The following is a 13,314-nucleotide window of genomic DNA, read 5'->3' on the forward strand; positions in this document are numbered from 1 at the left end:
AAAACAAATAGTGATACATAACCCTCCTCTAATAGCATGTCCATGGATGAAATCACATCAGGTTCAGAGAACAATTAGTAATCCAGTTTGCCTGGAACAGAGCATATGGGAAGGGATGTAATATGAAATAAGACTGGAAGCATTGGTTCGAAGCCTTAAATGCCAGGCTAAAGAGTTTGTCCTAGGGAGCCACTGAAGGTATTTAAGTAGATGAGTGGCACTGCCAGCTTAGGAAGTTTCTTTTTCTAGCAATATGGGTGGAATAGAGAAGAGAGACTAGAAGCAGGTAGACCAATTAAAATATTTCAGGCAAGAGGTGGTAAGGGTCTACACTTAGGTGATAGTTGTGTGAGTGTAGAGAAGAGGATAGATAAGAGACATGTTATAGAGGAAATATTGATAGAACTTGGTCACAGATAAGAGAAATGAGGAAGAGAAAAGCATTTAATCCAGCAATTCTTAACCATTTTAGTGTCGTATTTCCCTTCAGTGGGCTAGTAAAACCCATGGACTCCTCATAATGTTCTTAAATGCAAGAATACAATTTATAGAATTACAAAGGAAACCAATTTAATTGAAATAAAGTTGTAATTTTTTTCTCCTTCTTGTTCATGAACCTCCCTGAAATCTACTGAGGATCTCAGGTTAAGAACTCCTAGTCTAAGATGATTGTAAATATGGGGGTTGGGAGAATGGCAGAGTCTTCAGTATAACAAGAAAGTTTGGAAAAGAAGAAGGTTTAAAGAGGAAACCGTGAGTTCTGTTTGGGAAATGTTGAATTTGAAGAGCTAGTAAGGACATCAAGATGGAAATGTCCAGAAGGCAGTTGCCAATGAAGGACTGGAAATTTAAGCAGATCAGATGTATGTCAATCTGCATAGAGATGATAATTGAACCCTTGGTAGTAGATGAAAGCATGTCATCTTCCATTTTTATAAGTATGGTATTTCTGCTTAACAAAATGGCAGTAGTTCCATTTATCAGTTTTCATGACACTTCTGGGCAATCTCTCTCAGAAGTTTTGTATATATCTGTTGTGAAAGGTATTTCTATTTAGCAGGAATCAAAAAAAAATAAACAATACCACATGTTTTGCAAAGGACATGCACCCTATACAGTCACAGGCAGATGGGTAAGCTTCTAATAGGGAGGTATAGCAAGACAAGAATAAATATACAGGTGCTGTGGTAATCATATCAAGTGAAATGGGAATCCCTACATCTTTTAATAATCATCAATATGTACATGATATGCAGCCCTGGTCTTTTCCTTGAGCTTCAGGCCTTAATCACCTATTGTCCAGTGGACAAATTGTACATCAAATTCACTCAGAATAACTTATTTTCTTATCCTCAAACTTATTGGCCAAATTTCTCAATTTCTGTTGTGAGCAATAAGTATCCTACTCAGGGGGGCAGAGCCAATATGGTAGCATGAAGGCAGGAATTCCTGGAAACTCGTTCCCCAAAAAACTCCAAAGACAAGTATCCTACTCATCTCCCTGGTTTGCAACTTTGATGTTATCCTCAATTTCTCATTCTTCCACCTCCTACATATCCAGTTAATTTCCAAATCTTACCATTTTGACCACTTTCATCTCCCTTCTTCTACCTACTCACATGATAATCACCTTAATTTAAGCCCTCATATCACCTCTTGCCTAGTCTTTTGCATTGAATTCCTAATTGGTCCTGTCACCCCAAGCTACCCCAATGATAAAAGCAGCTCTTTCATAATATTTATCTATAGTGATAGAGATAGAAAGGTGTATATCTAACTCAACATATTAGAATACTTTAAAAATATATGTGGATAGGAGTAGGAACAAATTGTGATTTCACTGGTATTGAGATCACCCAGGTGAAGAAGTTCCTCTTATTACTGTAGGTTAGTTTATTCTCTGCAATGTATAGAATTAAAGATTTGCCTGGAGCACTGAGTGATTGTGACTTGCCTAGGGTTATGGAACTTGTATGTGTCAGAATGGCCTCTGAATGCAGGTCTTCTTGGCTCTCTGTCCATTCTGCCATGATGCCTCCCATGAATGTGGAATTACAATATTTTATCTGATGGACTCATGATTGCATGATCCAGTACTATTCTCTTTTTCATTCTCCAATCCACCCAAACTAGATTAATTTTTATTATCTGTAGATACATACTATATACTTCACAACACACATACACATACGATTTCAGAGATAGAAGAGACCAGTCTAAATTATAGCTGGGGGGGTGGGGTGGGATGCCTCTTATAATATACTCAACAAGTAATAAATAAATCCAATTTTTGCTTAAAGAGCTTCATTGAGGAGGACCCAGTTACCTGGGTTCCTGGTAACTCATTCTATTTTTCTACCTCTGAATCTCAGTTCATTTCATTCCTTATGCCTAAAGTGCCCTTTTGCATCTCCATTTATTGAACTCCTATGCACTTTATGTACTATAACTCAAAGCCCACCTCCTCCAGAAAGGCTTTTTCTGATTCCACCTTTCCAAAAGGGCCATTCTAGCTAAGTGTGAGTGGTATTTGCCTGTAGTCTCTACTGTCAGGGATATTGAGATTCATGAAATGCATAAACTTGGGAATTCTGAGCTACAGTAGGGATAAATTCATTTGGGTTCCACATTAAGACTGGCTCCAGTATGGTAAAGCCCTGGCAGCAGTAGGTTACCAGGTTGCCATTGGAGTGGTAAAATAACCCAGGTCAGAAATAGAGCTGGGCAAAGCTTCTGTACCAATCAGCACTGGGATCTGGCCCATGAGTGGCTACTTCACTTCCAGCATGATTGAGACAGAGACCTCATCTCATCATCATACTTCTCACCACCATGGTCACCAACACTCACTGTCACAATAAGACAGTTCATATTTAATAAAATATTATATATTAATATAATATTTATTGTCACATCATCATATCTCCCTCAAGACTTTTTTGAACCTCTTTTATTTACCTACCATATCTATAAAATAAAATACAAGATCCTTAGCCTGACATTCGAGACCCTTCAAAATCTGCCTCCAACTTATTATCTCCCTATACACCCATTTTACCAAATTTATATTTATATTTCAATCAAGATGATACACAATCTTGATACTCTTGTCTCCCACCTTGCTGAATTCATAGAAGCTGCTACCTGTGCCTGAAATGACCTACATCCTCCTCTTCATCATTGAGCATCATTTTTTCCCAAGATTCTGCACAGAGACTACCTTCCTAATCCCAAGAGAATGCTCTCTCTCCTACCTCAATTTTCTTTATACAATCTTTATTTGCCCCATGTCCTTTACCCCAAGTAAGCTCTGAAGGGCAAACTTTCTTTCATTTTTTTTCTTCATATTCCTAGGAGTGAATTTCCAAGTAGTAAACTTCCAAAATATTTTATTGAATTGATTGAAAATATTGGATTATTTTGTATTATTAGTATTTCTGTAGGTTTCCTTTCCCTCTACTAGACCTTGAACTAAATGAGGGTAATGATCTTATCTTATAAAAACTTCCTGTGTCCTCAGCATTTAGATCAGTATTTTGAATACAGAGAGTACTTTATAAATACCTATTGTTTAATATTTTATGCTTCCTCATTAGCCTTTTATATCCCCTTTGAATTCCTTCTTGTTCACCACTATTTTTTCACAGTCCAATACTCACTATCACAATAAGACAGACAGTTCATATTTAATAAAATATTAATATGTTTATGTAGTGCTTAGTGATTTACTAAGAGCATTCTTCATATTAACTCTGCAAAGTAGATAGTGTATCAGCCCCATATTTCAGATGCAGAAACTAAGAGTCAGAAAGGTAAAGTGTTATGAAGTCATTTCATGTAAGGTAAATTCATATATAGGTCACTCAAATAACCAGTGAGTGGCAAGTAGGGGTTTGAAACCCAGGTTTTCTCTGTCACTGCCTAATGCTCATTGTAGAACACCAGTTGCCTCTCATAATTGCACCCAAATATATTGAAGACGAGATGAAATAAATTTCACACCATTTTAGACTGATTAAAAAAAAGAAGACTTCTGTTTGTGTCTCAGAGTTGCTATTCATCTTTTTTTTTGCACTAGCTCAAAGATACAAAGATGTCAGCTTGATAACTAAGTAATTTAAACAGCAAACCAGAGAACTCTCAGTGGAATTGAGCATGGTGTGTGATCCAGGGTGGGGGAAAGAACTATGTGTGTTTTGACTATTTAATGAGCTTTAAAAAGTAATTACTGGTGACCAGTGTTTGCTCTAATATTTTGGCAGCTTCTTAAGGGAAGCAGTCTCATGTACTAGAGAAAGAGCCCTGGACTGGGAGACAGGGTACAAGTTTGGTTCCTTACTTAACCTGAGTCACTTCCTTTTTCTGGGCCCCAGTTTCCTCATATGAAAATTGAGGAAGGGGCTAGATATGCTCCCATCCCCCATCTATGAAAAATGGATAAGGTATTGGAATTGGAAAGTATCAGCATTAGGGGATCTAGTGGTTTTAACCATTCTACAATGATTTTAGTATGTAATAGACTCCACCAGCCACCCACAATGAATTTTGCTGATGTGTAATTTGAAGGATTTAAAGTTATTCTCATGAATTACACCTGTAGGCTCACAAAAATTTGTTCCTAGAAGAAATGATTATATTTCAGTAGTTAAAAAAATTACCAACAGTTAAAAACCAATCCAACCCAATATTTATTAACTGCCTTCTATGTCAAAGGAACTTGGCAACCTAGCAGTGTGACATAGTAGATAGAGAATTTGCCTTGCAATTAGAGAGAACTGGCTGGGGTCAAGTTCCCATTCTGGCCAGTGCTGGCTGTAAGACCCTGGGTAAGTCATTTAACTTAAACAGGAAACTAAGACTTTAAGTTGGAAAGCAGGTGCAGATGTAAATTGGTTGAGGAAGCTTTCACAGCAGGCGTTCTCTCCACCAAGGAAGCCAGAGGTCTTTCCCAAAATTAAAATGTCCAAGTAAGTACTGCTAATATAAAATGAAAATCAATTCCTGCTCCCCAGGAGCTTATTTTGGACTGGGCTTCTACTTGGTTTTATATGAGAGATTTTCTCTGAGGTTTAGTTGCATTAGACATTGATGCTGATGAGAGGCTGAGCTTGGCAGATGCTGGCAAAAGCATCTGGATGAAGGATGGATGGGGAGAGGGCAAGCATTTAAAATTTTTAAATTCATTTTCTTTATTAATTCAACTGAGAAATAATGTTTCAGCATATTGTTTTCATTTCTGAAACTACTTAAATGACATGTTTCTCTTTCTTTTTAAGCTGATGACCAAGCACCCAGGTAAACGTCTGGGTTGTGGTCCTGAGGGTGAACGAGATATTAAGGAGCATGCATTTTTCCGGTATATTGACTGGGAGAAGCTTGAACGCAAGGAGATTCAACCCCCATACAAGCCAAAGGCTGTAAGTTGTGTTTCCATATTTTTTTCTCCCTCTCCCTCTTTCTTTCTCCCCTCTTCACTTTTCCTCTCTTCTTTTTCCCTGTTCTCCACACTTCTCTCTCCTTTCTTTTTTCCTTTGTTCCTTCCTCCTCTCTCTTTTACTCTGACATATTCTCTTTTTCCTTAGAGTATGTGAGCTCTTGACATTGTGTGAGATACAGACATGCTGTATATATCTATTTACTTCCTCATGCGTCTACGCAGACCTGCATTCCAAAACATATGGATGCCTACAAAATATACACGCCAACTGATTAAGAACTCTTAACACCACACATAGACCATCTGCCCATATTATATTATAGAAAATGAATTAGGACTATGAATTTTTATTTTATGGTTGTAATTATAATGAATGTCTTAGGTGAATTCTTTTTTTTTTTTTTTTGGAGAATGGTTGGTTCTTTATCAAGCCAAATATTCCTGCTCTCCTTGTGGGCTGTGATGAAGAATCTAATTTCACCTGGGTTCTTTCCATTGGTTTGATTATGTCACTTTCTCTTCATCTTGGTGTTGAAAAGGTCACATTGTTTATCTCAACCATATTTAAATTTAATTCAGAAACATGCCTGCTGTCTGAGTCAGTAATTCGCAGTAATTCTCAGATCCACTTCTGCCCAAGGTGAAATGCAGGACAAATCAGAGTTGGAATAGTTTATGAATATTAGTCCCCTTGAGGGTCTTGACTATGGGACTATGGGACTATTTTTCTTCAGTAATATAAGAACTTAATTTACATAGTTCTCTAGTTTTGTGTGTGTGTGTGTGTGTGTGTGTGTGTGAATACACACATGTGGGTATATACCTCACTTAGGAAGTTTAGTTCTTAGAGGTCATAGCTCATGAATTTCGGAATCAGAAGGAAGAGACTTTAGAGCTCATCTAGAATATTGATTGGTTGGGTATTTTATCCTTCATTCTTAATAATTTCACAATAAAACGGCAGCTGAAGTCAACAGAGGACCTGCCAAAAGTTATGTAGCTAGAGTCAGAGGCAAAACTGCCATTAGAACCTGATATTTTTAGTTTAAATGGGGCTCTATGACTTGATTAGTAATTTTATTGTGTAGAAATAATTTTATCCTAGGGTGTGGAATTTAAACCTTATCATAGAATTATATATCTTAGAAATCTAAGGGCAGGGTAATTCATTCTGTACAAGAATCTCTTGTATTATAATCATTACAACTTTAATTTGAACATCTCTATTTGAACATATCTATTGATAGGAAGCTTGCTACTTTGAAAAGTAGTCTGTTGCATTGATGGACATCTCTAATTGGTAGAGGTTCAGCTTCATTTATATTGAACTTAAACCTCAAACCTTGTATGCTTTGAAGACACATAGAATACCTATTTCTTCTTCACATAACAACCCTTTCAAAGATCTGCTCTTTCTGGGGAGAAAAACCATCTTTAAGTCTCTCAATTTTTTTTTTTTTTAGATTTTGCAAGGCAGTGGGGTTAAGTGGCTTGCCCAAGGCCAACAGCTAGGTAATTATTAAGTGTCTGAGACTGGATTTGAACTCAGGCACTCCTGACTCCAGGGCCGATGCTCTATCCACTACACCACTTAGCTGCCCCAACGCCACCTAGCTGCCCCTCAAATATTTCTAACATGAAACAATTTCAAAACTATAAGTGTTTCTCAGTTGCTAAAATGGGAATACCTGAGAAAATAGGAAAGGACTCAGAAGGTCCCAAGGGCATAGCTGTTGCTGCCTTTCTGACACAATCATCATTGCTTAACCCTTTGATATGAGACTTCTTTCTAAGACCTCAAACAGTTGATAGCACAGTCCAATACCCATGAGTTTTCTCAGTGACACACACTGGGGCACACAAATATAAAGATGAATGGAAGCCTCCCAGCTAACCTTTCTCTGGCTCATCCATAATCTGACTCACCTGGCTCATTTTCTTTCCCTACTATCAGTACCCATCAATTAATAACAAAATGTGAGAATCAATTTATGAAATACCAGATGAGAAACCTGAACTTCCCTACTTTTACTAAGTGGCAGAGAGAGAAGAGAGAGAGAGAGAGAGAGAGAGAGAGAGAGAGAGAGAGAGAGAGAGAGAGAGAGAGAGAAGAAGAAGAAGAAGAAGAAGGAGGAGGAGGAGGAGGAGGAGGAGGAGGAGGAGGAGGAGGAGGAGGAGGAGGAGGAGGAGGAGGAGGAGGAGGAGGAGGAGGAGAGAAGGGGAGAGAAAGTTGAGATCTTTTTTAGAGCTATTGGAAGGAGCAAATATATTCCCACTTTGCTTTACTGCCTTATTTCTTGGACAAAAGGAACTGAAACCTCTCACCAGTTTGCAAATGTCTATCCTAAAGTGCCCCAAGAAAAGAAATAATATTCAAAATGCTCTCTGTCCAGGCAAAGTACAGTAAGTCTATTATCTCCCTCAAGCTCTCATTGATACTCTCCCTCACTCATCCCTCCAAATAATGCACTCAAGTCAGACATTACACATCCTATTCTTAAACCTAAATGCAAGACCCTACATTTATTTTTAGGCACTACAAACTATGAGTTTGTCTTTGGAAAATGAGTTTATTTAGGTTCAGAAAAATCAACACTGGAAAGCCATCAAGTGATGGCTTGTTTTTTCAAACAAAAAACTTATGAGGATCATTACCATCCTGAAGATGGTCAACCAAAGCAGCAGCATCAAATTCAAATAGAGATAGGGGATCTACTAATCCCTGCAAGCTACATATTGACTTAGTTTTAAAATGTAATATTATGTTTTCTTGTGTTTTTAAGGATTTTGTTAAATTTTTTCATTTAAATTTGAATATGGTTCAGGAGGCACTTGGAGTGATGCAGACATGTTGCCGACAAATTTGATATTCTTGGACTTCAGCATGGGAGGTTTGCAGGCTGAGTCACAGACTTGTCCTTGAAGTGAAGTGGCAATGGGTCTGGACTTTTTGGAGTCAGGAAGACCCGAATTCAAGATATTTATTAGTTGCTGATTAGTCAACCCCCTGTACCTCAGTTTATTCATTAGAAAAATGAAGTGATTAGGTGTGATGCCCTTCAAAATTCCTTCCAACTCTAATCTGCATTTCTGTGATCCTAAGGATAGAAATAGACATCTCATTTCCTGGTTTGAGTTCGTTATTCCATCCCATTGAAATTACTATTTTAATCTTAATTCAGTCATTTAACATATTGGCTACCTCTCTCATGACATCTGCAGTTTTGATTATCCCTCCATCCATATCTTTATCCCTATCATTGGGATATTTTTTTGAGTCTGTAAAACATGTTATACATATAAAAATGATACATATGTTTATACATACACATGATGTTTTAAAAATCAGTGTAGTTTTAATTATTAAAGCTGGGAACTACACTAATACTTTTGGGATACTAACTATATATAAATATTTATATGCATATATATATTATATGTGTGTTTGTATACATAAATATACACTCACATTTATATATGCATGTTATATACATATATATAACACATACTTTTATAACTATAATAGTTTCATGTATCAATAGATACATATATCAATAGATACTGCAGATATTACTATCCCCTTTTTTATATGTGAGAACTAAGAAAAAATTAAATTACTCACCTCTTATTATGTAACCAGGCAGAAGCAAGTATCTCCCAATTGCATGGGTAAGGATCATAGATCTAGAGCTGGAAGCTACTTTAGCTATGATCTAATTAAGCCCCCTAATTTTACCCAAAAAAAGGAACTAAGGAGATTAAAGTGTCTTGATCAAGGTCACATTGGTTAACTAGTGGCAGAGTTAGCAAGGCACGAGATTATAGAGGCAATGTGAACCCAAGGAGAATAGAAGCCTAGCCTCAGGGTTCAGGCAAAACTTCACCCAACTCATTGTTAAAAATGTTGGACAAAATCTTGCCTAAGACTTTCCACTAGACTCTCACTTCCAGATTAACCAATACTTTGTGAGTCTGGTTATTCAGTCATTTCAAGGTTCAACTAACTGTTAGTATTATCAAAGCCAAATTTATCCATTGTACACAAAGCTACCATAAGGGACTTTATTGAATGCCTTGCTGAAGTTAATTAACTGACTGATATAACAACTCTAATAAATTCAAAAGGGCTTAGTTCAGACCAATTATCATTGTGTGAAACCCTTTCAAAGGTCTGCCATCTCCTTAGGTTGGCTGTTGGTTTCTTATGCCAGTGTAGATGACAACTCGATCTTCTGAGAATGCAGCCTCTCTGAACTTAGTGGCTCAACTTGTCCTCAGAAGAGACTCTGCCTTTGGTCCTCTATTCCAAACCTTTCCAGCTTGATTAGACCCACCAGAGTTTGTACTTCCCAGGCATCACCCTTGAAATACTAGTTTTGTAAATAGGACACTGGTCAATTAAAATATTTAAGTTTTTTTTCCCTGCCTCTTCATGTTCCAGGTGATTGGTCTCTTTATAAAGAACAGAAAGATATAATACAACAAAAGGCATCAGATCTGAAATCAGAAAACCTGACTTTGAAACACTCTGGTATTTGTTAGCTCCAAGACTTTTGGCAAATAATGTCTCCCTGGTCTGGGTATCCAGTTTATAAGTAGATAGTGGTAGACCTTGGTTATTTCAAGTTACCAATTAAAAATTTAAAAACTACTCTTTGGTCATGGGATCTGGAAAATAGGAGCAGGGAAATTTAGGCTTGTATTGTAGTTTGAAGACTCCCGTATGATCCAGTGACATTGTGCCGGCATGAAAATAATTCATTGTCATTGCATCATGCCTGGGGCATATTGTTTGTTGTGCCCTTACATGGGTGCATCTAAAGTATGTTAAGGCATTGATGTAACTGTTTCTGAAAGCCATGTCCCTGAAGGACAGTCAAAATACTTACTGTGCTGCAGGGGCTTATCCTCAGGTCCTCTCTGATGGAAGGTGAGAAAAGTATCTCCACTTAAAATTATCTTAGGGAGAAGGCTAGACATAAAAAGCTGAGTAAAGAAAGTGTACTCATTGGTTAGGAAATCTTGGGACCTGGGATGGGAGATAGGGCTTCCTCTATCTGAGAGAAGAATTCCAAGGTTCCAGAGTGATATGAGTGTATACCCAATCCCATAAACCCTTCTCAGTCCTGTCCATATTCCAGAATGATTAGGGCAACCTAAACTAAGAGGTCTCTTCAAAGAAATATCCTCTAGTCCTCTTGTTTTTTGGGGAGTTGGAGTGGACACTCGGGTCCCAATGAGTTACTTATTCCAGTAAACAGTGGACTCTTAGAATGGAACAGTGGTGTCTTGAGTGTTACTCAGACGTAACAATAGCTAGAATTTATATAGCTTTAAGTATTGTAAAACACTTTATAATTGTCTCTTTTATCCTCACAATAACCCCATGAGTTAATTGCTATTCTCACCCCATTTTACAGAAGAGGAAACTGAAGCAATCATAGTGACTTTCCTGAATTCATGCAACTAGTAAGTGTCCAAGTTGGAATTCAAACTTAGTCTGCCAGCACTATATCTAGGCTTCTAGTATATACTAGCAGACACTGGAGATATAAAGATGAAATGAACTGTAGTTCTTGACTTCAAGGAGGTTATAAGTCCAGAAGGGATCCCCATTCAAAAGTCAGGATTAAAGATATTAAGCCAGACATCAGACAGAAAAGCATAAAATGTTGGGAAAGGAAAAAAAATCATTTCCTGAAAGAAGCCTCAAGGAAGGTTTCATGGAGAAAATGACACTCCAATTGGATCTTGAAGGGAAAGAAAAATTTTAACAATTGGATATGTTAAGGAAAGCAAGCTGATTTGGACAAATTCATTAAGACAGGACAGGGTAGGACAAGTATGGGCCCTGGTGAGCAGTTTAGTTTGAGAGGCATGGCATGAAAAGGAGCAGTTCAAGATAAAACTGAATGGGTGGTATAGGATCAGATTTTGGAGGGCCTTGAATGTTAGGCTAATACATCAATACATAATTTATTCTATGGGTAATGGGGAACCTCTTAAAATTTCTGACTTTGTACTTTATAATATGAAGATTACTCTGATAGCATCTGGAAAATATACTAGACAGTGGAAAGATTGGGTACAGGGTACCATATTAAATGGCAATAATGATAATTCAAGAAAGAAGTGATGTGATAAAGATCTGTCTCTGTCACATCATATGAGCACAGGATTTGGATCTGGGAGAGACCCCAGACATCATCTAGTACAATTCTCTCATTATAAATGATATGCAGGCCTATAAATGAGGCCTAGTATGGATTTACCTAGTTAGATCACTTTATTACCCTCAGTAGACAGCTTGCATGAATTTCTATGCCCCCCCCCCCAAATCATCCCCTAGTATCCAACTTTCTGGTGATGACATCTCTGAATTAGGCTGACTTGGTCCACAGATTCATAATTTTTCACTAGATCCATACTCAGAGTCCTTCTAGCTTGGCAGGTTTGTGATAGTTTTCACTCCATGGGCATAAACTTCATGAATGAAGATCACCTTCTTTCTACTGCAAGCCATTGGAGGAAGACTTCAGTGAAGATGTATCAGACATCACCAAGTAAACATCAACTATACACTTTTCCACCTTTCACAAAGCATAGGACCTTTTCCTTCCTTAATAGAAATTTTTCATATGGGAACACTTTCAGCTCTGCCATTCTATATTCTATGGGCTAATATACAATACAACTCTGACATTTATTTGATTCTAAGACCCTCCCCAATGGGGAGGTAGATCAAGGTAGATCATTCAGAATGCTAACCTTAGAATCACAAAGAGATGGCTATATAAGTCCTGCTGTCAACACACACAAGCTGTTTGATCCTAAGCAAGTCACTTTACCGCTTAGTACTTCAGGCGACCTTCCTGTAAATGGCAGAGCAGTTGTAGCTCTGCCTTGGTGGATAGTTTCTTCATCAAGATACTAGTTAAATCACAAGTTTATACACATACACACATTAATAAACACACATACACATAAACATAGTCCCTACAATCTGAAATTTCCATTAAGGACTGCCCCTCCCTCAGGAAGCATCATCTGGTCTCCTTTCTCCCACCTCTGCCCTTTTATCTACCTGTTGTATACCCCGTCAGTTTCTAGTGGCTTATGGCAAAGCGTGTGCACAAGGACATGCGTTACATAAAGGATATTAAAAAGAATAAATTCATTGTTCAGGACTTATTGATTCATGGATGCTATTAAACCAAGTGTTGTAATAGAAAAATCAAGTAACAATAACAGGATAATATTCAAAGAGCAATAAAGCATGCCATTATTGTATGCTTAGGAATATAATTTCTAAAAGGGATTCTAAAGGTTGTTTTCAGCCCTATCTGTTCCAGAGGCAAATGGCTCCTCAGAGGTCTTTGTTTGAAATTGTGCAGAAAGAGAACATAGCTGTAGTGTTGTTGATCAGACCCCTCGGGGGGGGAACCCTGAGCTCAGTGGGCACCAGAGGGATACAGAAACCATACTCATAAAAAGGGCACTATCTTTGGATGGGTATCTGAGCTGGTCTTCAAAGGATGCCAGAGCTCCATGGCTAGAAGAACCCAGAAGGGAACAGCAAATTTGACAACCAGCAAGCTACACATGAGAGAAATGTAAATTAGAATCCTGTTGTATGATAGTTTCTTTAGAATCACAGAACATAAAAATGCTAACATAAAACTCAGAACACAGAATTTCAGAGGTGGTGAGGCACCTAGGCACAGTGCTAGATTCTGAAATACAAAGGCAAGAAAATAAAACAGCTCTTGCCCCTCAAAGTGTTTACATCTCACTCAGGAGAGAAAACATGTCTTAATAAGCATAAAAAATTAAAGCAGGAAAATGCACTAACAACTTAGGCAGAGTGTAGAGGGAGA

General features: G+C 37.7%; 1 protein-coding gene across 2 annotated transcripts in view; it reads left to right on the top strand.

The window, feature by feature from the left end:
- Positions 1–13,314, top strand: part of PRKCB (protein kinase C beta) — a 704,261-nt gene that overhangs the window by 605,932 nt on the left and 85,015 nt on the right. For both annotated transcript variants that reach the window (XM_074196811.1, XM_074196810.1), the window contains exon 16: positions 5,277–5,417. In XM_074196811.1, coding sequence (XP_074052912.1) covers positions 5,277–5,417 — 141 coding nt within the window. The remainder of the gene's footprint in view (positions 1–5,276; positions 5,418–13,314) is intronic.

The sequence above is a fragment of the Macrotis lagotis genome, chromosome 8, assembly GCF_037893015.1.
Source record: "Macrotis lagotis isolate mMagLag1 chromosome 8, bilby.v1.9.chrom.fasta, whole genome shotgun sequence".
Lineage (NCBI taxonomy): Eukaryota > Metazoa > Chordata > Mammalia > Peramelemorphia > Peramelidae > Macrotis > Macrotis lagotis.